Here is a 27270-nt window from a genome sequence, read left to right on the forward strand (position 1 = left end):
TTGGCGCTGAGAGAAACGTCAGTGGCCAATCAGATCGCGTAACCCGAACGCGGAACTGAAAGTGGGTTGGTAAAAGACTACACCCGACCAGGATACACCCCGCCGGCTTCCCACCCGCTAACACTGCCAATTGGTTAGTATGGACGACCAACCAAGCCGGAGGTACCGCTGACAGCTGGATTCGATACCAGTGTCTCTGCGGTGGTAGGCAGGTGCTTAGTCCGCTGCGCTACCCAGCCACCCTTCCTTTGACTTTTATTACGATTTTTTTTAATCAAGCACTTCAAGGACCTTGTGTGAACCCTGAGTCTGTATGGTGCACAGGCTAGTGGCAGCCCTGCGTAGTAGTGTGGTTCCACATGTGAACCGTGTCAAGTGAGATCTAGCCCTAGCGATGCAGAACCTTTGCTAAATGTTTGTTAGGCCACAAACCTCGATTTCCAGATTCACCAGCCTCTTAGTAATAATCATAGTTGTGTTATGAGCAATGCTGAGCATAATTTTATTCTGCTCAAGTTTGATACACTACAGACGTTCGTCTACCTCTCCATCAGATCATTTTTCTCACCTACCGTAAATGGTGCATTTATATAGCACTTTTATCCAAAGCGCTTTACAATTTGTTCCTCACATTTTACCCGTTCACTCACACAGACGGCAGAGGCGACCATGCAAGGTGCCAACCTACTCGTCGGGTGCAATTAGGGGTCAAGTGTCTTGCTCAAGGACACTTCGACACTCTGCCCGGGAATCGGACCAGGAACCTTCCAATTACCATGTCTCATCCAGTTATCCGTTAACACAGCAGCAGAACACAGAGCAAAGGGAGACATTTGTGTTTTAAGTCTTTATTTCAGGCCGATCACTGGAAGAAACATATTAAAGTCAGTAGAAGAGGTGTAATTGCCTCCTGAAATGCAAATTAAAAGTGTTCTGTTGCTTAAAACACAGGTCCCTGATTTAAAAAAGAAAAAAGGAAAAAAAGGATCACTCAAATTATGTTAAAACTCAAAAAAGGGCTTAACCGATACAATCGATCGTTGATCCCTGATGAACTGTTTCACACATTCAGCAAATAACAATTCAGATCAGTGCATTTCGACTCGACACAAATCTATTGCTGAACAGGATTCCAAAGCAACAGAAGCCGCAGAGTTGTGTTTGAAACTATTGTTCTTACGCCGATTGTGCTTAGTAAAGCTGGGTTTAAAAAATAATCTATTTCCCCGCTTTGAATCGATCTTCATTTGAATAATCCGATATGGATTCATAAAATCCCAGATCCATCTTTGAAAAAAATATATAAAAAGGGTTAGAGTGAGAATTTCTTTCATATCCAAGCAAAATTGATATTGTAACGGAAATATCTCTAACCAAATCCGATATCGAAAAAACAAATCGGGACCTTGTGAATCGGAATTCGATTCGGGGGAAATCAGCGGCGATACCCAAGCCCTAGTGCTCACTTGGATTTGGCAAAGCCCACCCTATCGTTTTCACGATCAAAGACGGTATAATACTGGCCAATGAACACGTCTCCCAGGATCCACAGCGGGCCGGCGGGAGCAGGGATGTCCAGACCCATGAAACCACTCAGGCAGATGGTCTGACCAGCCTGGCTCATCTGAACAGGGGAGAAGGAGAGATTACTTCATCTAATCATCTATTAATGGTAAATGGACTGCATTTGTTCCTCACTCAAACATTCACACATCGACGGCGGAGGCAACCATGCAAGGTGCCGACCTGCTCATCAGGAGCAGTTAGGGTAAAGTGTCTTGCTCAAGGACACTTCGACATGCTGGCCGGGAGGAGCGGGAATCAAACTGGGAACCTCCGATTACCAGACGACTGCTCTACCTCCTGAGCCACTGTCGACCCCCGATCTTTTACATTAAGTCTGAAACATCTGATCATATTTTACAATCTGACATTTTTATTTAAAGAAATCTACACATGGCAAGGGTGATATTGGATTGAAACAAACAAACAACATACATTTCTTTGATCTCAAACCCGGCTCTTTTTTCTTGATTGAGGCCTCGATTCCCGTCTTTCAGCCCCTCCCCCGAATTCCAGCAGTTAACTGTGTGTCTGACATTAGTCATTAGAGCTGGGGATATACAGGTGCAGCTCAATAAATTAGAATATCGTGGAAAAGTCCATTTAATTCGCCACATTGATGCAGTAACTTGTGCAAAAGGAGCCCCAATTAAGTTCTCTCCTCTCCTGCCCCCCCCCCCACCCCCCTTGGTTTTCCCTTACTCTCCTCCCGACTGTCTCCCCTACTCACTCCCGTATTTGTTATCCGTTACTCATGGTTTTATGTTTCCTGTGTATTCTTATTGTCCTCCGTTTCTCTGTGGTTCTGTTTCTTTGTTTTTCTTTGTTTCTTTTTTTTGCCTATTGTTAGCGACTTTGGGTCTTTAAAGCGCTATACAAAATAAATGAATTATTATAATTATTATTATTATTAAACCTTTATCTGCCGGAGATTATTCTCATCTTAATCCCTTCTCTGCCAGTACTGTAAGTCTATGGAGATGTTCCCCTTCTTTGCAGGGCTATAACTTTTGAAATTGTATTGCTAAATTGACATTACTATGGCCCATTCAACATCAAGTATCTATCGTTTAGGATGTAGCAATGTTCTACTTTTTCATTCACACATTCATACTAAAATACGGTCTAAAGTATAAATATGTTTTTATCGTTTTCTGCAGCATTCCATAGAACGTGAGTTATTGCCATAAATACATACATCATCAAATGTAGTTTGATACCGATTGACGCCAGATAAAAAATGTCAACTGTACGTGGTCCTAGACGTTATGACTTATCATCTGCTGGTGCCCGGAGTGGGGGGGGGGTTTATAAGTCCGTGGCCGACGTTAAATCATTTATGTAGTATGGGTGATATATAGATCAGAGCAGTTTGTATGGATAATAATAATCAAACACGCTGAAACTCACCGCAGCTTCCTCGTAGCGATGGGGGATGCTACTGGAGCAAAAAGATCGTTATTATGGGATGTCGATCTAGTTGGTCCAGTTCCAGGTTGTATAATACTAATATACGTCCAATCATGTTGTTTATCGAGTTATGGCAACGGATCCATGTCCAGTGTGTCGAGATGGAGTCCCGCGAGCGATAGCGAGTGGCCGGACGAAATATGGGTGAGCACCACTTCCGGCCGCTCACTTCCGGTTTTGGCAACTCGCCGATCGGCCACCAGGTGGCGGTCTTGAACCGTTGGAGAGTTGAGAGGAGATCTACAGCACCCGTCAAGTCTCCGTGGGTGAAATATGATTGCCATGATAGAAATTAGAAATATTGATCTCAAAAACGCTGTACGACGTCATTGGCAGATTACGCATGGCGGAGAATGACGTCGTAACACGTCATTGGCGAGAAAAGGGTTAAGTACTTTAGATTTAAATAAAATTATTTTTTTTGGATTGGTTTTATGTAATATAAAAAAAATTCTGAGATACTGAATTTTTGGGGGTTTCATGAGCTGTAAGCCATACTCATCAAAAACAAATAAAGGCTTGAAATATTTCACTTTGTGTGTAATGAATCTATAATCTGAGAGTTTCGCTTTTTGAATTTAATCACTGAAATAAATTAACTTTTCCACAATATTCTAATTTATTGAGCTGCACCTGTAAGTGATGCTGCATTAGACGTCTCCTCAGCATCAAATGAATTCTCAGAGGGAGGACAACTTAACCTGAGAGATCACCCTACAGACAGCTAAGTTGATCTGTACTTATTAACCTGAGATCAGGTTGATAAACAACACACTGCAGCACCCACTCTCCACACTTTACAACACCTAAACACACTTTATATTTATTGGTAAAGGATTTGCACTACAACCCATACCACAGTACACCTTACTGTAAATTGTACCTAAATTGTACCTCATCCCATTACTGCTTTGCACTATATAGTATTGTATATTAGTATATTGCATAGTATATTGTATGGTAACTCAGTTACTTCTATTCTGCATCGAACATTGTACAATGTATATACTGAACACTGTGTCTACGTACGTGACTTCTATTTTTACATGCTATACTATTTTATTTTATGTCATACTTATCTTTTGTCTAGCACAGTCTCTGGAGCGTAACAGAAAGAAGCATTTTGTATAAAAGTATTCTGTACTTCTGTATGACAACTATTAAAGAAACTTGAAACCCTACAGACAGCTAAGTAGATCCCTACTCATTAACCTGAGAGATCACCCTACAGACAGACAGCGAAGTTGATCTGTACTTATTAACCTGAGAGATCACCCAACAGACAGGTACAGTAGCTAAGTTGATCTGTACTTATTAACCTGAGAGATCCCCCTACAGACAGCTAAGTAGATCCTTACTCATTAACCTGAGAGATCACCCTACAGACAGCTAAGTTTATCTGTACTTATTAACCTGAGAGATCACCCTACAGACAGCTAAGTAGATCCTTACTCATTAACTTGAGAGATCACCCTACAGACAGACAGCTAAGTAGATCCTTACTCATTAACCTGAGAGATCACCCTGGCCTACAGACAGACAGACAGCTAAGTTTATCTGTACTTATTAACCTGAGAGATCACCCTACAGACAGCTAAGTAGATCCTTACTCATTAACTTGAGAGATCACCCTACAGACAGACAGCTAAGTAGATCCTTACTCATTAACCTGAGAGATCACCCTGGCCTACAGACAGACAGACAGCTAAGTTTATCTGTACTTATTAACCTGAGAGATCACCCTACAGACAGCTAAGTAGATCCTTACTCATTAACTTGAGAGATCACCCTACAGACAGACAGCTAAGTAGATCCTTACTCATTAACCTGAGAGATCACCCTGGCCTACAGACAGACAGACAGCTAAGTTGATCTGTACTTATTAACCTGAGAGATCCCCCTACATACAGCTAAGTAGATCCTTACTCATTAACCTGAGAGATCACTCTACAGACAGACAGCTAAGTTTATCTGTACTTATTAACCTGAGAGATCACCCTACAGACAGCTAAGTAGATCCTTACTCATTAACTTGAGAGATCACCCTACAGACAGACAGCTAAGTAGATCCTTACTCATTAACCTGAGAGATCACCCTACAGACAGACAGACAGCTAAGTTGATCTGTACTTATTAACCTGAGAGATCACCCTACAGACAGCTAAGTAGATTCTTACTTATTAACCGTATTATCCTTTATCATTATCCTTTTCACCAACTCTTATGCTAAACCACCCACTCCAACGGTCTCATTCAGACACAACCTATACTCCTGGTCCCCCTCCAGCCCTACCCTTGAGTGAGACTTTGGGCAACCTCCACCCTCCTCTCAGCCCTCTCTCTCGACCTCCATCGACAAGCTCTAGTCTGTCCCCTCGCCAAGAAGCCTGCCAGCTGTAACCCCACGCAGACCATGGATGACGGATGCAGTTTTGAGAAGAAAGAGCCTGAGAGCGGCAGAGAGGAAGTGCAAAAAGACACGCCTCACTGGTGACATCACCACTTATCAATCTATTGCAATGCACCGCTAGCTGCTGGTTTAACTCGTACAGAACGCAGCAGCCTGCCAGATCTCCAACCTACGCTTCCCATGGTCGCATGAATCCACTTCAAGGTTCGTGACCTGGCGTTCCGTGCAACAAGGGGAATGGGCTCCCTCCTACCTAGCAGTCAATGGTCAGTAATTAAACACCCTCAAGATCCCTACGCTCTGCATCTTCCGGCCGCCTCAGACCCACTCCTCTATGGGCTCCTGGGGGGAGGGGGGGGGGGGGGGGGGGTCATTGAGACGAAGCAGGCTATTCTCTGTCCTCGCTCCACACGGGTGGAACCAACTTCCCACCACAGTCGGGACACATGAAACCTGTCCAGTTTTTCATTGTAGACTATTACTGTCTTTTACTAGTGTGTACTATTACTACATTGTCTTTATTACAGGGTTCCCACAGACATTGCAAAATGAAATTCAAGGACTTTCAAATACTTTTCTAAGCACTATTTTTTATTTTAAAACGGATACAATTAACTTTTAAAATGCTGGTTTTTTTGCATCCAATATTTATGACTTAAAACCAATTTCTGACAATTAGCTACACTTTATATTAAAAAAAAATGTATTTCTTGATTCGGAACTATTTGGATGAACAAAACTTTCAATGCGAATGGTTGATTTGAATTTCAAGGACTTTTTAAGCACCTTGTTAAAAAATTGGCTGTTTAAGAAATTCCAGGCCTTGAATGTTTTTTTGTCAAATCAAGCACTTTAAGCACTTCAAGGACCGTGTGCGAACCCTTTTATTACTATGCCTATATTACTACCTATTATACTACTGATAATACCATAGACTCGTGTAGTGGGAACATTCCCACTTACCCTTAAAGGGGAACTCCCACCTTTTTTGGAAATTAGCTTATTTAACATCTTCCCTGGAGTTAGACAAGAAGATGCATACCTTTTTTGTCTCTGTGCGTGCATTTTAGCTTTTGGAATAGATGCTCCGTTAGCATAGCTTAGCTTCATCACTGGAAGTGAGGCAGGGCTGTAGCCTTACAGTGCCTTACAGTGTATTGCAAGGTCTGACATTGACCAAACTTGATATGCATGACCTTGGTGGGCTCTAGGTCAACTCCTGAAAAGGGGGTCAATGTCAGACTTTGCAATCAAAAGTTAGGGGCGCACTGAAATTATGGCAAGGGTTATTAGCCCCCTAACTTTTGATTGCAAAGTCTGACATTGACCCCCTTTTCAGGAGTTGACCTAGAGCCCACCAAGGTCATGCATATCAAGTTTGGTCAATGTCAGACCTTGCAATACACTGTAAGGCACTGTAAGGCTACTGTCCTGCCTCACTTCCAGTGATGAAGCTAAGCTATGCTAACGGAGCATCTATTCCCAAAGCTAAAATGCACGCACAGAGACAAAAAAGGTATGTATCTTCTTGTCTAACTCCAGGGAAGATGTTAAATAAGCTAATTTCCAAAAAAGGTGGAGTTCCCCTTTAACCGCCAGAGGTGTACCCCTCCTGCTCACTTGTACACAATTTGGATAAAAACGTCCGCTAAATGACTAAATGTAAATGATCCTCTGATCACAACTATCAAGCTTTCCTTGTAAGCAACAGTTGGAGGATCAAGAAAAGAGCTTGAGATAGGTCAATGGACCTGTCTCAAAACCCTGCCCTCTTTTCTTGATCCTCCAATCACAGCTGTCGCTTACCTCTGACTTCCTCGTACAAACAAAGTTTGTACGAGGAAGTCAGAGGTAAGCGACAGCTGTGATTGGAGGATCAAGAAAAGGGGCAGGGTTTGAGACAGGTCTTATCCCTGCTCTCGGCCCTGCCAAACCAAACAAAGCTACACTTGTGTCCTTTTTTTATGGCGCCAACGGTCACAGTGTTGTTATTGTGTGGGCTGACTCTCTGACGCCCCCTGCTGGGTGTTCAGGATACATCCAGAAGGACTCACCTTGAGGACGTACTGGTCTCCTGTCAGAGCGTAGGCCTGTCCGCCCAGGATGAAGGTGATGACGGGCAGGGATGGGATCAGCTCACACTTCACCATGTACTACAACACAAACAGTGGCCGGCGTTTAGCCAGACGTACTACAACACAAACACAATGTCCGGCGTTTTAGCCAGAGACAAACACGTCTGCATACAAAGAGTTTAAAGATGCCCTAAGATTCACAATGTAATTTGGAAAGCAGACGATTATACTCAACCACACACACACACACTATTAACATGGAATAACTGTAGCCTCAAACCACACATACGGAATGGGTACGTCATCTGGTGGTCGAGTCTGCACAGTTCCCATTCCACATGGTGCAGCAACACTGGTAGACTCCCATCAGAAAACTAGCTGCTCGTTCCAAGTATTTGTCTCACCTCTCCCTGGATGAGGGAGGTGGTTTACTCTAGTGAAGTGAGGTCAACATCTCACCTCTCCCTGGATGAGGGAGGTGGTTTACTCTAGTGAAGTGAGGTCAACATCTCACCTCTCCCTGGATGAGGGAGGTGGTTTACTCTAGTGAAGTGAGGTCAACATCTCCCCTCTCCCTGGATGAGGGAGGTGGTTTACTCTAGTGAAGTGAGGTCAACATCTCACCTCTCCCTGGATGAGGGAGGTGGTTTACTCTAGTGAAGTGAGGTCAACATCTCACCTCTCCCTGGATGAGGGAGGTGGTTTACTCTAGTGAAGTGAGGTCAACATCTCACCTCTCCCTGGATGAGGGAGGTGGTTTACTCTAGTGAAGTGAGGTCAACATCTCACCTCTCCCTGGATGAGGGAGGTGGTTTACTCTAGTGAAGTGAGGTCAACATCTCACCTCTCCCTGGATGAGGGAGGTGGTTTACTCTAGTGAAGTGAGGTCAACATCTCACCTCTCCCTGGATGAGGGAGGTGGTTTACTCTAGTGAAGTGAGGTCAACATCTCACCTCTCCCTGGATGAGGGGAGTGGCTCCGATGGCCTTCTGCAGAGCCTTGACCTCCGCTGCGGGACCAGTGATGAGAGATGTACCGGTGTCAATGATGACCTCACACCCACCCTTGCACAGACCCAGCGAGGTGCCCACTGCCATCCTGTTAACAAAAGACACACGGGTCAGGAAGAATATCGGTTTGATGTACAGTTGGTCTCTAACTACTCACCCTCAAGACCCCAACGCTCTGCATCTTCTAACTACGCACCCTCAAGACCCCTACGCTCTGCATCTTCTAACTACACACCCTCAAGACCCCTACGCTCTGCATCTTCTAACTACACACCCTCAAGACCCCTACGCTCTGCAATGGCGGAATGAACGTCCCACCACAGTCAGGACAGGTGAAACCCGACAAATCTTTCACCGTTTACTAAAAACACACTTCTTCAATCAATATCTGAAATGAAGACTACTAACCTTCGTACTGTCTTTTACTAATATGCACTTTGCTACTAAGTAATCTACCTTGCCTATATTACTACCGACTATGCTAAAGTAGCCTATACTACTACTATGCACTCAAGACTGGAGCACCCAAGTGCAACAATGTTTGACGAACATTGTTACCCGGCTGAAAGAGTTGTACCCTTCCTGCTGACCTGTTGTACATAACTTGTAAGTCGCTTTGGATAAAAGAGTCAGCTAAATGTAATGTTATGTACAATAAGAGCATTACACCGTCTTTGTCAACGGGGGGTACAAGTAATCTCTCCGACAACATCTCGCCAAGAGGTCTGAGGAAATGACTGTCAAAAAAAAAGGGTGGGAGCCAAAGGCAGAAATCCGATTAGCTCCGATTTCAAATGTCATTGGAAACAATGAAGTTTAGTTAGAAGTTTAATTTATTTAAACATAATAATAAAAAACAAGTAAGAAAGGACTACATACAGTAGGATCAAATGCTCCACACGACCACCTGAAAAGCTCCTCTCTGTTCTACTCCACCCAAACTACACTTTTCTCATGTTTACTCGTGATGATGCTACTCGGTGCCGGCACTCCTTGTTAACAGTCTAGGCAAGAGCCAGATGTGTGTCTCTGCGAGATTAGACCTACGACAAGTGGCTGAACTGGGGCAACTCCTAGACGTAAACGGGTGTGACTGTGTGAAGCAAGGCTTTGCTAAAAGATGTATAAATAAATACATAATTCACTGCACACAACGTCCACATGCACACACTCACTTTAAACATTCACCTTACACACTCACTTTAAAAAAAATTTAAACACTACACCGTATTTATTTTTATCTATTTATTCGTACAAATTCGCACTACCTTTTCTACCTCATTTAGCATTTCGATTTTGTTGCATTATATACATTTGAGTTTTGTTTGTATAGTGTTTGGCCAGGCCTTTACTCTTTTGTTGTATGACGCACAATCTCAGGAGGGTCATACAGAACTAAACATTACACTATAATGTACACAAATACTTGACAATATGTGACAAATAAAACAAGGCTTGAAAAAGGTGAACAAATGAGAGAACCAGGGCAAAATATACAAGAGAGAATGTATCTGGGCAACAAGAAATTGCCATATAGTCAATACAAGAATGTCGAGGTGTCCGTTTGACCACGGTTTGACCACTACATCATTACAAACGTCTCCCACGGCGAGTATAAATCACGGTAAATGGTGCATTTATATAACTCTTTTATCCAAAGCGCTTTACAATTTTTGTTCCTCGCATTCACCCATTTGCTCTACCTCCTGAACCACTGTCGCCCCAAGGTTACATCGTTATACAAATGTCTCCCAGTGTATAAATCACCTTATTACATGGCGTTTTCACATTCGCGGGAAATGCTTGCTTGTGATTGGTCAATAGCGCTCGTCAGAGGTCCGTTATTACTCGATAACGGACCTCTGCCGAACAATAATGACCGCTGTGCGCAGCTGTTCACAATCAAGGCCACTGACACACTGCATCAGTGCAGCCAATCAGACACACCTGCTGGCTGCACCGACAGTTCTGTTCTGGCCCAGAACAGAACTGCGTCTGCATTTGATCTCGTCTTGTCGATGTCAAATGAATTAGGTATATTGTTAGTAAGTTAGCCATGTAATAAGCGGGATAATAAGCTATACTCGATCATTGTCGCAAAATAATTGACCTTCACTGACGTTTAAAACACCTCAGCGCGGCGCCTCGGTATTTTAAACTCCGTGTCTGTCAATTATTTTGCGACAATGACCTCGTAGCTATACATTATCCCTTACATAACTCTCTCCATCTAACCAGTATAGGAGAAATCATGCCGGCTGTTCACAACTTATTATGATTTAGTTATTCAATTTGAATAATACCGGTAAACTGGAACGTGAGGCTCAAGTGCTGCTCACTGTGTGACTTGAGGTCATCTGAATAATTCCTGGTAAACCCGTGTGATTGAGAATGCGAGGGTTCGGTGCTGCTCTCACCCATCCATGCTGATCTGCCAGTAGGCGGGGCGGCTGATGTTGACGTAGTGGAAGTCTCCGGTGTAGTACTTGGGGTCAGTTCCTCCCAGCAGCAGCTCACCGCCAGGCTCCGTGTCGGGGTTCCTAACCGTCGGTAGTGTGATAGTAAAGGGTTAACCTTCTGTAGTGTGGCAGTGAAAGGGTTAAGGGAAAGCGCTCATCACAACTGGTCCATGGAAGCAATAGGGAGGTGTAGTGGGTTACGTCATTGTTGTTTCCGGCGCGGTCCACCTCGCTTGAAATTGCAATGCATTTCCAATGGACCCATTTCTAAATCGTCTCGTTTACAACCAATAAAGCATGGACATCGGCACGGTGTACCTTTCTGTGTGTATTCATCCACAATCTATAGCTCAACATGGAACAATTCGCAATTAATCGTAAAATAATTACGTATAATTTGATTTCAAGCAAAAATGCTTAAACAATAATGTTAGTGATAGAAGGGAACTCATTTTGTGCAAAATGGAAAGCTTGCCAATGTTCACAAGGCAGAATTATTACAATAACCGATAATACGGCACTGTGGTGTAGTGGTTAACACTGTCGCCTCACAGCAAGAAGGTCCAGGGTTCGATTCCCGCTTGGGGACCAGGTTTCCATGATGCCAGGTACCAGGTGGGGTATCTCCCAGGCCTTTCTGTGTGGAGTTTGCATGTTCTCCCCGTGCTCGCAAGGATTCCCCCCCGATAAGATAAACCACATGCACAACAACAGATCGCTAACGCTGTGGCGTCCTTGACGAAGACGGACAGGAGCACTTGGATTGGTCCCCTGGCGCGGCTCACGTTGATGCCTGTCTGCTCCCGGCTGCCCTTGGGGGGGGAAGGACGACGGGATGGGTTAATCGCAGAGACGAATCGCATCGGCGATTCTAAAGAGACAATGCATGCGTGTTCCGGTGTGTGTGCTAAAAAAAACTAACCGCTGTGTGTACCGCTAAAACATTGAGTGTTTTATGCCGAATAAAGACCTCTGCAACAGGTCCTGCATTATTATTATTATTAATACATTTTCCCAATGATAAATCCCTATACGGGTGGACCGCGCAGGAAACTAAAGTGACGTCAGACTACACCTCCCTATAGAGGCCATGGAATTCAGATGTAATTTAAAACAAGAAAGGTCTGAAATACATATTACCATTATGCACCATGATGTTTTTTTAGGCATTTCAATAAACTTGTTTTCTAGAATAAGTTTCCTATCCAGCCATAGAGCTCAGTTGATTTTGATTCCAGACTACCGCTTGAACGGTTCGATAGGACCGCACGCAAGCAGATTTCTAAAGATGATAGCTGTGAATTCTTACCGCAGTGCTGAAGAGATAAGCGTTTGGTTTCGGGGGGGGGGGGTTTATTTCAACATCCTGTCTTTTGGTCGCAAAAGACATCGTTTTTTTCCCCCTGTTATAATAGAATTATGTTTCACATTTAAATACTACGCTTCCCAAAAACAGTCGACCTTGAACGAGCAGACGACTAGGAGATTTCCTATAGTTATGTATCCTTTTAATTTGGTCTGAAGGTTTTAACCACGGTGTGACAGATGTCACTAATAGTTTGGCAGTTCAATTGTCAGTAGAATATTTAACTTTGAGACAAGAGGTTAAAAAGGGGCACTTCCACCATATAATCTCTCACACACATCTAAAAACAGTTTTGCACACATTCACAGGGTTCCCACAGACATTGCTAAATGAAATTCAAGTACTTTCCTAAGCACTATTTTTCATTTTAAAAGGGCATTTAAAAGGATACAATTCACTTTTAAATGCAGTTTTTATAGAAAAGAAATCTGATCCAATATTTATGGCTTAAAACCAATTTCCATTTAGTTACACTTTTAATTTAAAAACAAAAATGTTATCATGGATGAACTAAACTTTCAATGCGAATGGTTGATTTGAATTTCAAGGACTTTTTAAGCACCTTGTTAAAAATGGGCTGTTTAAGGAAATCAACACTTTAAGCACTTCAAGGACCTAGTGCAAACCCTGCATTAATTTAGTTTGACAGGTATTGAGAGTAAATTAGTTTGAATACGGCCACCAGTGAAACGTAATCCATGTGCTGTGTTATTTACAGCACAATGAAATTATGTAGATGGGAAAGACAACAATACCTCCAGGAGTAAGAATATAAAATAGCAATACCTCGTCTTATAGGGACTGCTACCTTATCCTTTCATTGAGCTGTAATTAACACGACACAAGGATTACATTTTCCCAATGACATCACTGGTGGCCGTTGTCAAACTTTACTCCTAATTACTGTGAAACTACTGCACATGAATATGTGAAACTGTGTCGAGAGCTGTTGGATGTGATGTTTGTGAGATTATGTGCAAAATAAAATCAGCATTGTTTTTTTGGTGGAGTGAACCTTTTTTAACCTCAGTGTCTCAAAGGCCAAATAAATATTCTACGGGCAATTGAACTGCCAAACTATTAGTGACATTTGTCACACCGCGGTTAAAACCTTCAGACCAAATTAAATGGATACATAACCATAGGAAATCTCCTAGTCATCTGCTCGTTCAAGGTCGACTATTCTTGGGATGCATAATGTTTATATGTGAAACATAAATCCTATAGACCTGTTCGCGGTTTACAAACATACCGTGTTCGAGCCGCTCAGCAATACCAACTGAGTCACGTGACTAAGTTACCTCGGACCTGCACAAACTGCTGCGCTAAAATAATACAACAGGGCTCTATGGATAAACCATGGCACTCCCCCGACTAAAAGTAGTTTCAAAACGAAAACGGCTGGCTGTCATTTTGCCAAATCAGCATGGCTGCGAGTGTGAGTCTTTCACCTTTTACATATCTAGCTTTTAGCATGGATTGATTGTTTAGATCGATAGCATGGCTAACAAATGCAAATATATATTGTAGTCTGCCCCGCCGTTGTTCTGACCAGGATTACGTTCCTTTCTGCTCCGGGGGATGCGCGCGCACACCGAGTCTGACGTAGAGAGAGCGAACAGGTTAAACAGAAAAAAGTTTTCATCAACCAAAACATGTTCAGTAGGACATGAGAAAACGGTGACATCATCATGACTAAGGCTGAGACCACTTATCGATAACTGCGTGAAATCGATAAGTGCCGCCCGTCACTTATCGATTTTTTTGCATGTGTATTTTTTTATTTATTAATACAAATAAAGTGGTGGGCCAACTACGTCATCGCAAAAACGACAGTGAGTGCACATGACACACACACACACGTTAACTAATCGTTTTTTTTCTTTTTTAAGAAAAAAGTATTTTAAACTTTTTTTTTTTTTTTTTAACATGAAAATCGATATTTATTGATAATTTTGTCCCGATTTATCCATTCTTCCAAATGACATATCGTCTCAGCCTTAGACACGACCACTGATCATCAGTGCAAAGGAACACGTCACCACGGTGACACGCGCCGGCTCAAGGCCCTCTGGCCCCCAACTGGCACGCCTCCACTCTCGCTTGGCCCCTACCGGTTGAGGTAGAAGGAGAAGATGTTCTGGTCCACTTTCTTCTGGCTCATGATGTTGTCGAACACTGGCGCCACCCCGTCCACAGAGATGCGTGGGTAGGCCATGCCCAGGATGCCGTCGAACTTGGCCGCGATGAAGGCAACTCCAGGCTGCTTGATGGCTTCTCCGAACACCTGCTTGTCGATCGCTAGGTCTCCGATCTGGAAGAGGAAAGGGAGATAATAGATTCAAGATTCAAGAGTTTATTTATCACATACATACCAGGTCATACAGTGAAATGTGGTTGGCGATGCTGCTACGATTGTGCAAGAATACAATAGTAATAAAAATAAGTAGAATAGACATGATAAAATATGTATGTATACAAATGTTAATAAATCACTTCAAGGCACTGGGTCCTATGTACACTACTATACAATATACAGTTTTTCCCTATGCTATACTTGCTGTTACTAGCTATACTATGCAATAATCACAACAAGTTCTTTTCTTAAAGTGTCCTTTTTTCAATTCCTTTAAAGTGTCCTTTTCTTGTGTGTTTAAAGTGACCTATGGTGCGTTTGTGTGTGAGCGAGTGCAGAATGTTGTGTGTGTGTATGTGTGTGTTCATGTGTGCTTGTGTGTGGAGAGATCAGTGTTCAGTGTATGGTTACATCTCTGGCTTGACACTGGAGCGAGGTCAGGCGGAGATACATACTGTGGTGTATCAGTGGATTCAAATAACATACCGTACTGACTCGTCTCAAACCCTTTCCTCTTTTTGTGATCCTCCAATCACAACTGTTGCTTCCCTCAGACCAACTTTGTTGTGATTATTGGATCGAGAAAAGAGGGTGGGGTTTGAGGTCAAGTCAAGTCAAGTAAATTTTTTTTTATATAGCACATTTCCAGGCAGCGGCAGCTGGCACCAAAGTGCTTCACAGGCAGGTTAATAAAAACAAAATAATGTGATGCAAGATATAAGATTAAAAACATAATAAAGCAATGAAAGTAATAAAAACAAAATAATATGATGCAAGATATAAGATTAAAAACATAGTAAAGCAATGAAAGTTATAAAAACAGGTAGGACACAGTAAAACAAAGAGGATAGAAGGGCCAGGGGTCTAGTGGTGATTAAGTGGGGGGGGAAGGCCAGGGAGAACAGGTAGGTTTTTAAAAGTGATTTAAAAGCCTGCACGGTCTGGGCGGTCCGTACGCTGAGGGGGAGGTTGTTCCACAATCTAGGTGCTGCGGTGGAGAAAGCTCTGTCTCCCCTAGTCTTGAGCCCAATTGACCTCCCCTAGTCTTGAGGTCAATTGGCCGTGATAAGTTGACCGTGATTAACACATTGGTGCCACGCCCCTTCCGGGAAGTGCATCTGGCTTTGCCGCCCATTAACCCCATGTAAACGCTCACCTTGTTTGTAGAGCTAAACCTATATTTTATATTATAGCTATGGATCTAATAACACCGTCGATTGTCAGTGAGTTGCTTCCAGTCAACGTGCAAAAAACTGATTATTTTTTCCGTTTTATACCGTTTGAATATGAATATAGTTTGGGTGCTTCGGAGTAATCCCAGGAAAAAGATGCGAAAATAGCGTTTTAGTGGGATCCACTTATCACGTTGTAATATTTCGCCTGATTATCGAATCTTCCTGAAATCAACGCTAGATTATCGTTATTATCCTTCCTCATGCACCCATGTTATGTGGTTTAGAGAAAGAAATATCAGATCAACGCAAGCTTGGATATATAGTGTTCTTACCTTGTCTCTGATGTAATGCAAAAAGAATAATCCAATTATCTGATCGCCATTTGAAGTACTGGGCGCGGGAGTCCGTGCCACGTTATTTGGCATTTCATATGAACGAGGGGTGGGGGCAGCCTCGTTGATGTATGATGGTGACCGCTTGGCTCGCCGGAGTATTTAAACCCTGCCCGCACGGCTCAGCTCGGCACAGAAAACAAATCACATCGTGTGCAATAGCTGCCACAAAGCGTTAGGGGGCGGTATTGACCGTCTGCAATCTCAGACACACTCAGAACAGTATGCACAAGGTGCCTCAATAAATTATGAATGGCAATAGCGAATAAAATAAATACTGTGGGAAAAAACGTAGATCTACGTTTCCGGCACTCAACCGTTGGGCCACAGAAACGTAGATCTACGTGAACGGCACCCAATGTGTTAAAGATGACCCCTCCCCCTTTTTGTCAAAGACACTTTATTTATTAATTATTTACGTCAAATCTAGAAAATAATTATATCTGACGAGAATGGGACCAGTAACACATTGAATAAAACCAAGGTGGGTGGAGAATGCAAATAAATACAATGAATGAACATTTAACCATCTCAAAGTGAGTGCTGAGAGTTGTAATTAAAGTTTCATGATGGTGGTGATGGCAGAGTCTAATGGAAATATAAGCTGTGGTTCTATTTTTAACTTTGAGATGGTTAAATGTTAGAAATACCAGTGGGTGGGGGTGGATCACACACAGATATTTTGGAAGTGCCAAAAGGAGTTTTAGGAAGGAGCTGGTGAAATATTAAAGGGGATACTGGGTTATGAAGTGCCTAAGATGGGTCTGGTGTTATACCTGGGAGATCTGACAGAGGAAAACATACAAGGAGGGGCTGATACCTGGTGAAGACATTGCTAGCAGCCAGCAAGAAAACCATAACAAGAGCCTGGTATAAGGTGGACCTGCCTACAAAGGAGCAGTGGTTATGTAGTGGAGGAAATATACGACATGGAATGTTTTACACATATGTTGAGGGAACAAGAGGAGACATTTGGGTAAAAATGAGAAACATTTGTTGAATATAAAAAAAAAGAAAAGTTAACAACACTACAAATTGGGAGGCATGAAATTCAAACTTATAAATAAGGCAGAAAATCCCACATGTCACATTGTTATGTTGTTTGTTTGTGCCATGTGTGTCAGTCATTGTGATGAGTGATCAAACTGAATAAAAATGTAAGTTTACTACTACTAACCTTCTGAAACCTAATGATGCACCAGTGGATCATCAGACATTCATTTTACCATCTTATTGGTACTTGGCCGTATCAGGCTCAAGTGATACGGCATGAAGCCATCATGATACTAGAGATTGTGAGGAATCCGTAGATACCAAACATGTCATACTAACTTACTAGGGAAGGGGCCAAATATTGCTCTAAAGCAGCGGTTCTCAAACTACGAGTCGTGACCCAAAGTGGGGTCGTGGGTAGGTGACTTGGCGCATTGGCAAGTAGAAAAAAATCCAAATAAAAAAATTATAATACTCAATATTATTATAATTTTCTTTTTTTATGTTCTGGCAACATATTTTGACTAAATATGCCTCGTTTTATAAATGTGTATTGATAACATAGTGCTGTAATTACATTTTCTAATAAATATGCATGATCAAGTTCAACAACGTGTGCTTTTATTTTGATATTCCTTAATTCCACATTGAAATTACGCAATACAAAAAGATATAAATCCTAAATAAAATGGGGTTGTGGTATAAAAATGTTCGAGAACCCCTGCTCTAAAGTTTACATTTCTTTCATGCGACACCTCTCAATCTCTAGTCTCTCTAGTCAAACACTGTATTCAGGCCAAATACGACATATAAAATGTGTGTGTGGTGAGAAGAGTTTTCTAGTTCACCGTGCATGTGTCTTGACTGAGGTAGCCAGACAAACTGCCAGATCCGTACTGGATGGCAAAGGCGGTCCCATTTTTCACGTAAGTGCTGGACTTGCCACCATTGTACTTGTGGTGAAGCACTGCAAACATTTAAAATAGAAAAAAATATTATGCAATTAAAATAATGAATTAAAAGCCTAATAATATGTGCTATTTGGTTTCTTTCTAGGACAGGGAAATGTATATATATTATTATACATATATATATTTTTTGTAATACATTCCATTAATCTCCTTTGTTATAAGAATATAAAAATATAAAATCACAGAAAACATAGAATCTTGATGAATTGTATGCAGCGAAGTGTGTGAAAGTGTGTAGATTTGCTGGGACTTACAGCAGGCGATGTCTGTTAAGGAGCAGTGGACGGAGGGCACCCACAGGTTGGAGGAGCCGGTGTCAAACACCACGGTGAAGAGCTGGGGGGGGGTGCCAAGACCGATCTCCCCGTAGTACTGAGCCTAGACCACAGACATCACAACATTAACACTTTGAGTGCCAGGGACGCGATTTGTCGTTAGTTCATGCCGCCAGTTGAGTGCCACCAACGACATATAGCGTTTGTTTGTCGTATTTTTTTTTATTCGCTATTTGAATTCATTCATTATGTATTTACAGTACCCAACGCTGAATCAATAAATGCGATCGATATTTGGAATGGCGAGCAGGAATTGGAATACTCTTTTTGGAGAACATCTGATCTGAGGTAAGCAATTTATTTGACCAGTCTTGGGGTAATCGGATCTATTTTGACCTATATATCCACGTGTGCCCTATGTGTGTGTGTGTGTGTCTGTGTGTGCGCGCTGATCAGGAAATGGGAATATATTTTTCAGATCACTTCTCTAGCGTGCATAAGTACACATATACTATCGATAATCTAGCGTTTATTTGAAAACGATTCATAAATAGGCCGAAAAATTACAACGTTTTTTGTGTATGCCAGAATATTCCAGTAAAGGGCGATTATCACGGAATCTTTCTATTTTCCTGAAAAACTAGGGCTTTTCAAAATGCTATAAAACGGAAATGAACCGATTAAAAAACAATCCGTCTCGACAACGTTGACTGCAAATAAGTCATTGATAAACGACGGGCAGATTAGACACATAGCCACAATTTAAGACAGAGATTATGCGTTTAGAGCGCTATCATTGAAGTGGGTGGTGGCATCCAACGATAAATAGTGCACGCCACGCTGGCAATCAAAGTGTTAAACACAACGGTGGAGAGATGGGGGGGGGGGGGGGGGGGGGGGGGGGTGCCAAGACCGATCTCCCCGTAGTACTGAGCCTATAGACCACAGACATCACAATATTAAACACAACGGTGGAGAGATGGGGGGGTACTGTACCAAGACTGATCTCCCCGTAGTACTGAGCCTATACCACAGACATCACAACGTTATAGGCTCTGTACAATTCCTCATAAGCTTAAACAATGATGCCCAACTACAGCATCCCACAGGGTGAAAAAAAACAAAAAACAATACAGCAATATATCGCAAGATTTTGCATGCCGATATTATATCGATATCCATATTTTGAAAAATTATAATAATAATGTTTGATTGGAATGAGGTGAACATTTTATCTTATTAGATACAACAGATGATGTATATACTGTGTATTCTTATTGCAGATGGTAACAAAGTTTTCCGTTGGGGACATAATTAACAGTTAATAATTATCAAGTTGTGGTCAGTGTGTTAAAGACATTGTTTCATGTACAACTGGCCAGTTTTGTGATGCACACTAAAGAATCCGATAAGCTTTCATGACAATTCTGTGAATAAATACATAATTCCTGCTTTTTGCCTTTTTATGGGTATGTTTTCTTCTTCATTCACACATACCGTGACGTATCGTAGATGAGATTTCTTGAAATATATTGATTACGGCAGATATCATGTATCGTGTTATTACCGTTATCGGGGGCCTGTTTAGGCCTATCGGGACACGTTTAAGCCCGTCAGGACAAAAACATCCCTACAGTGACATAAGGCCTCGAGGACAAGGCTACATTGTGTACACAGCGAGTAACCACCAGACAAGTCTCAGATTACAGCCAGACTATGCCTCGTCAATCATGTGCTTTTGCTCCGTTTCATTATCGACGGCGCTTGCGTTAGCGAAATAGAAGTATGAAATAGGTCCAAATATTTACTGAGTCACACTGAGAAGTCAGCCAGGCCTATGTCCATTTTATACATGCTTACTCAGCACGTCACGAGGAGCGGAATCAGCTTTCTCTTCACGGGACCGTCTGCATCATGTGTCGAGCTACTTATTGCCAAATACTGCAAGACTTCCACTTAAATAACGAGGGCTTCTTGAGCCAATCATTTTGAGTCAGCCCTTCCTGTCTTGTTTGATGATTTGAAATAATGACATCCGCCAGCTACATAACATCTGTATAATCTCCTAGGCCATGTGTGGACGTACCGTGAGCTATCTTGATCTCGTTAATGAGGAAGTGTACATTTAGTTTATAAATTCCATTTATTTTCTATTCTACTTTAATTGTCTGTTAACTCATTCTGCGGCAATCACGAAAAAAGTCTGGTTATCTCGCCAGCGGTTGAGCGCCAAACCCGAGAAAAGTCGGGTTTTGATCCTTTGATATTTTTCCTCCGATTCCCGTTTCTAAATCATCATCCGGATCATTCTAGCCGTCCCTGGCTCGTTTGTATATGTTTGAATTGCAATGGCGATCGAATATCAGCAGGTGGCAGTATCACCTATCTTTTGAACTCTTGATAGAAAGGCAACAGGAGAGTCAATGAATGCACCGGACTATCGAGACTCGCTCTGGGGGGGGGAGGAGCTCTTCCAAAGCAACCGCTAGCAGATCTGCTCGCCTTAAAACCTATAGTGTCCCGTAAACACATGTAATTACATATAAACGAGTAATCACGATTGCCGATGGGATCATTGGAATTATTCTTTTTGGATTACCTTCTGGCTAAGGTAAGGACCCCCTATGTCTATTTTACCGAACGTGAACCATATTTATGTACCAATCACAGTGGCTTACTTTACTTACCGGTCATAAACAAGGCTTTTTCTAGCAATCAGATTTTCGGGGTAAGCTGGCCCATTGACAGCAGAGAGGCGGGTACACGCTGGCGCTGAATGAGTTAATGTTGATGCACCAAATGACCAAGACAAGTTCCTTGTATGTGTAAGCTTAGGGGGCTTTCACACTAGCCATTCGGGGTCGAATCAGAGCACGATCGCACCAAAATAGGGTGTGATCGTCCCTGATGAGAACGCTCCCCCCGTCACCGGGGACGCTGATTCGCTCCAAACCTGGACCACTGGAATAGGTGGTTTCGGGTGCGCGCCAGTGTCCCCCACGAGGGAGCGGAGGGCGTGGTGTGCAAGCTTACGGTCATGCTTGCTTGAATTTTGGGCAGCAACAACTGGACAATACCTACAAAAACGATATTTATGGGCAATTTGGCGAGTTCAGACCTCAACCAAACAAGCATGTTGAGCCTCACGGCTCAGTGGATGAAAACATGAAGCCACGTTACAAGCACAAGACATCCCTGGCTCGCATTAGGCCTGGCAATTTCTTTTGCTATTGCTAAACATTGGTTTCTTGTTCGAATGCATTTATTTCTATAGACCAGTGACATGCAATATAATTGACGCGAGCAATGGGCTAACGTTAGCTGCTAAGTTATCCCATAAATAGGCTAAGCTAACTAGCGTTAGCCGCTAACCCAGGAAACGCTCAAAGCAGACTCCACGACACCAGTTTCATTCGTGAGGAAAGGGGGTGGGTTATATTGACAAGGCTTGACAACAGAGGTTCAAATATAACTTCATATTTATTGGTTATTCGTTTTCTTTATATCGGGCATCCAGTTTCTATCACCGCGTGTTCAACTTCCTGTGTCGACATTCGAGTGTGACATCATCGCCTACGGCAGCTTACACGCTCAAAGCGCAAACCGTAAACAAAAACCGGAGCGAACCAGACTGCAGTGTGTACACAAACCAGGGGGGGAGGGGGAGTTCGCACTCAGGACGGAGCGAGACGGAGCGGAGCACCCGTTCCTAATGAGAAAGCCCCCTTAGGCTACTTGGCAATAAAGACTTTTCTGATTCTGATTCTGAAATACAAGGCAAAACTAAATTTAGAGTTGGCACGAATGCAGACAAAGTCAATTGAAAGACGTGAACAGAGGCAAACAGACGCAGCTTTGAAATATTTCAACTTGAGCGAGAAATTCGCCAGGCGGATATTAGTTAGAACAAGATTGTATAAGTTAAGCAGAGTTGTTGTGTTTATGTGAACTATTTTACAAATATGTATCCCAGGAAAGTTTTATTTTTAATTTGTTTATGATTTTTTTGTCTTCAAAAGAAAAAGGCTGCGTGGTGTAGTGGTTACCACATCCGACTGGTAAAGCGGGTGACCCAAATTCAATTCCCAGTCGAATGTTATATATATAATATATAATTTAATGATCATAACCAATCATTCTCACTATATTCCTTTGCCTGTCATTTCTCTGTCTCCCCAGGTAGTAGCTAGATCAGTGGTCACCAACCCGTCGATCGCGATCGACTGGTCGATCTTTGAGACTTTCCCTGTAGATCTTTCCCTGAAAAAAAAATATATATATATATATATATATATTATTTTTTTTAGATCTTTCCCTGAGAGTCCACATTACAGTTCTACTTTTGTTTTGATGTGAAAAGTGATGCTGCACTTAGCACTGACTGCACTTAGCACTGACTGAGAAAGTACACATTACAGTTCTACTTTATAAAATGCTAATTGTAAATATGTTTGTCAATGTTAATAATATGAGAAAGTCCACATTACAGTTCTACTTTTGGTTTGATGTGAAAAGTGATGCTGCATAAGATGACTGCACTTAGCACTGACTGAGAAAGTACATATTACAGTTCTAGACCAAAGCATTGCATGTAATTAGAATACAGGCAAATAAAAGTAATTTAGTACAATCTTGGCTGTCTTTTTCTCTCAACGCTTCAATAGGTAGATCTTGCCTTCACCAAAAAAAAAGTGATCTTGGGCTTAAAAAGGTTGGTGACCACTGAGCTAGATAGACATTTGCATACAGACACGCCAGCTCCTTATAAGGCGAATGAGGTGTAAACATTTTCTTCTATAGCACTCTGCACAAATAGTATACTACAGTATATGGTGGCATCCTTTGCCAAGCCACCACTACTTTTCAGTTTTTTTTTTTTTTTAATAAGCAATTGATCTCTCAACAGAATGTAATTTGTAAATCTGAGCCTTGCTGTGACTTTTAGTGCTGGCCTTGACCTACATATAGGCCAAACACATTTCCTGTCAAATACCACAAATACTGCAAAACTGATTATCACTACTGCCTGTGGGTATGAAACCTTGGTTATTCACCAGTCAAACATGCGAAAACCTTGACTCACCAGTAAAATAGAAAAACTCAGTTTGACATTTACACTCAGTTCTTCTAGATTACAACCTTTACAGGCCAAATGACATCATTAACAATGGCTTTAATAAAAAGGTTACAGTATGAGGTATTAAGGAGAATGGGGACAAAACAAACACAGCTTAACCTCATGTGACAGTGTGAGACAATGTGTTCGCTGACTAAGTAGCTTACTGTAGATCAGGCGCTTGTGCTCTGAGTCAGCGGTCATAATGGCAAAGGTTCCTCTTCCGTCTTAATGCTTGAGTCTTAATACCCAATCTCCAAAAGTTGATGTCAGAATGAATCCTCCATTCTAAAAGGTGTGTGTGTGTGGTGGGTTTGTTAGGCTAGGTGTGCATGCACAGTGGGTTCCTGGGATGCCCTTTTTCCATTCAGCGGGGAGGATTTGCAGGTAAAGGCCAAGCCAGTGCCCACACAAGAGAGCCTTTGTAGTGGCTGTCCCTTTGTTTGGCTTTTAACGTCTAAACAGTGCATTAAGGAAAGGGAAGACTTAAGGGTCCACAGGTCGCTGGTTAGTTAAGTGGAGCGGAGGCAGCACTTACGTCAAGGAAGTTCTTTAAGGTTTCTGGAGTGGGTCCATTACTGGAGGGAAAGCCGAGGTTGTACTTGTTGGAGTGCTTGTTGGCTTGGAGTTCCTCTATTGTGCTCCCCGAGTCTGTCAATTGACGTCTAATGGAACGGAATTTCTTTAATGGTATTCTGGTGGGGAGAACAAAAAGAGAAAGGTTGACTTGCTTTGGGGTAATTGGGGCAGTCGGTTCACAAGACCAATATGACACCACTAACGGCAACACTGGTATAAGGGAGTGTGTGCACTAGGTCTACGTCTGAAGTAGACTCTCCAGAAGGTGTCGACTAGTAATGTCTATACCAGCACCTGCTAGACTAGAATAGGCGGTCATTAGCCTACTATGTAGCCTAAGCTACTGATTATAAATGCACAACACTGTGCAATATTACACTTACTGTAGACTTCTGCATATATTTGTACTGTATTCCTTTTACTGTATATTTAATTCTATCTTATCATTCTCACAACACAACACCCCCTCTAATGCCCCTCTAATGGAACATTCCAGTGTGGATGTGCGTTGCGTCACACTCTGTGGCCAATCTGCGCATGTGCATGGGGAATCGATGCTTAAAAACGGTATTTTTCGCTGCAAATTTAGTTCTGATCGATTAGGAATGTCTCGCGCCGTGTTCAGGAGAGTCAGGCGCATACAAGTCTATTCGATCATGTCTCTAGCACCCCCACAGCCGTATCAGCAATCACTTGAATGTCAAGGCTCTCGTCCACATTTATTAATTTGCCCCCCCCCCCCCCCCCCCCCCGCAATCTCCTCCCCGATTTCAATGTAACGCGGAAGTGTAGTGGTCTATAGACAGTACTGCTACATCTATACATTTATGACATACCAGATTTGCAAATACAGTACTGTTTGTGATACAACGTTAGCTAACGCCGCGTTTTTGTAGCCATTGTCCATATGGTACTAAACGAGTTTGCTAAATACATGATTACCTTACCCGCAAAACCAACACTACACAATCAATGGCAACAATAACTGTGATCGTCTCACTGTCTGTCATGCAACAACAACCACCTTTATTAACGTTAACGCACATCATGCATCATAATAACAGTGTACCGTTAGACCAACCAAAGCGCTAACGGCTAGCTAGCCTCGTCACCCAGCTTTACTAAATGAACCTGCTAGTTATTATTACAACTCTACTCACCGGACAATCGCGTCGTTCGTCAAGGCTAGCGCCGCGAAGAGAAACAGGTAGAACATCTTCATCTCACAGGCGAAACAGTGAATAAACAGATCAGGTCACTTGTGCCTCACTTACCTACCTACCCAAAACACAATGACTGGGCAGTACGACTTGTGGTTATAAACAACAACAGACTTCTTCTGTCACCTGACTTGTTGTCGTAAGCGCTCCTCCTCGGGACATCATGTGACCAGTAGTCTGTCACGTCCCAGGCGCGTTATTCTTTTCCGTAGCCGCATTTTGCGGAGATGCTCTCTGATTGGCCACTGACATGTGCGCCCAATCGCGTGACGAGCTGTGTCTTTGCCCATTTCCGCGTCGAATTGATTGATTGATTGATAACTTTATTAACAGATTGCAGAATGGGTACAGTACAGTACAGCTCAATACATACAATTGTTAAGGGGATGCAGACCAGAGAAAGACTGTCGTCTTTTTTACATCAGGGTCCCCCATTTTCAATTCATTGTAACATTTATGACATACATGACATACAGATAGACAGTAGGCCTACTGCTACATCTATACATTCATGACATACCAGATTTGCAAATACAGTACTGTTTGTGATACAAAAAGAGTCCAGAAAAAAAGAGTATATACATTTGACGTAGAAACTGTACATTGGATTGGGTAGGTGGGGGGGGGGAGGAAAGAAGTGTAATCTAGCCAGAATGCACCGATTTGGATCAGTATGTTATGTGTACCTACCTACCTGCAGAACAGGGGAAGTGTTATGTGTGCCTGCAGGACAGGGGAAAACCCAGTCCAAAGAGAGTTACAGTAGAACAGAGGAAGTCCTGATCTCCTAGTTTATCATCCCGGTAAAGGGATAGTGCTGAAACACATCATGCTAGTCAAGTTTGTCACAAAGGCAACCTGTGAGGGCGAGGACATAGACAGTGGACTCCAGAACAAGGTGTGTAGAAATAGAAACACAACACCCCAGTGTACCCAGTACAGTTAGTCAGCGACCCCCAGGGGGGCGATGACGAGAAGCACCTGAGGGTGACGTCAAGCGCCTCAAGCAGTGGGAGATATTCCAAAGCAGTGGGAGATATTCCAAAAGGGGACACAGACCCCCAGCACGTCTGACAGGCTATGCCCGGGAAGGGAGTGACGATAAGGACAATACACCTATCCCCGTTGAACACTACTTCAGGGTAGTCAGTGGGGTAGACCCGACCTTTAAAGAGGCCATAATGTTCCCCCTAGAGGGCATACATACAGTGGGAGAGAAAAATTGATGTATTCAACCAAGCCACTGGAGGACAGGCAGTCAGTGGGAGGCGAATGGGGAGGTATTCAACCCAGGAAGGTATTGGAGACCACGAAAAATACAAAGTATGGTTCATAGAAAATTGATCTACATTTAAAATATAAAAGTGGAGGGGCGGTCAGGTGGCGTAACGGAGATTGCGTTCGTCACCAACCCCGGAGCGGCTGGATTCGCCTGTTCGAATCCAGCTCACAGCTCCGGGGTTGTCACCAGCTTGGCTGGCCGTTCACACTAATACAATTGGCAGTATTAGAGGGTGGGAGAAGCTGGCGGGGTGGGTCCGGGTCGTTGTAAACAGCGACGCCTACAGTTCGGTTGGGGCGCCTGCTAAGCGCGGATAGGACCTGAGTGGGATAGTGTGATCCTTCCACACGCTACGTCGCTACGCCCTCTCAATGAGAATCCGCGCTGCCAGGTGAAAAGAAGCGGTTGATTGGCTGGACGTGTGTCGGAGGAAGCACGTGATAGCCTCCACTCTCCCAGACCAACTGTGGGGGGTAAGTGCGCAGCGACCAGGAAGGGGATTGGGAATTGGCATAACGACTAACATTGGGATGGGAGAAAATCGGAGGAAAAAGGAG

The 27270-nt window shown here is 42.8% G+C and overlaps 1 protein-coding gene across 1 annotated transcript; it reads right to left on the reverse strand.

Annotated features, from left to right (window-relative positions):
- Nucleotides 1–832: 832 nt before the first annotated feature.
- On the reverse strand, nt 833–25557 carry ctsd (cathepsin D). Its single transcript, XM_084337357.1, has 9 exons — nt 25372–25557; nt 24171–24327; nt 18496–18619; nt 18119–18237; nt 14469–14668; nt 10947–11069; nt 8473–8617; nt 7498–7596; nt 833–1624 (listed from the first exon to the last, which is right to left on the reverse strand). The coding sequence occupies exons 1-9, from the start codon at nt 25431–25433 to the stop codon at nt 1463–1465; spliced, it is 1191 nt and encodes a 396-aa protein (XP_084193483.1). The 5' UTR covers nt 25434–25557; the 3' UTR covers nt 833–1462.
- Between the last annotated feature and the right edge of the window lie 1713 nt (nt 25558–27270).

The sequence above is a fragment of the Notolepis coatsorum genome (assembly GCF_963971535.1).
Source record: "Notolepis coatsorum genome assembly, chromosome: 20".
Lineage (NCBI taxonomy): Eukaryota > Metazoa > Chordata > Actinopteri > Aulopiformes > Paralepididae > Notolepis > Notolepis coatsorum.

Excerpts from the sequence above, each read along its gene's own strand:
- ctsd (XM_084337357.1), bottom strand. The coding sequence starts at position 25,433 with ATGAAGATGTTCTACCTGTTTCTCTTCGCGGCGCTAGCCTTGACGAAC. Across the intron at positions 11,070-14,468 it reads TTCTCCTTCTACCTCAACCG|GAACCCCGACACGGAGCCTG; the intron begins GTAGGGGCCAAG and ends ACCGACGGTTAG. Across the intron at positions 7,597-8,472 it reads CTCCCCTCATCCAGGGAGAG|TACATGGTGAAGTGTGAGCT; the intron begins GTGAGATGTTGA and ends TTTGTGTTGTAG.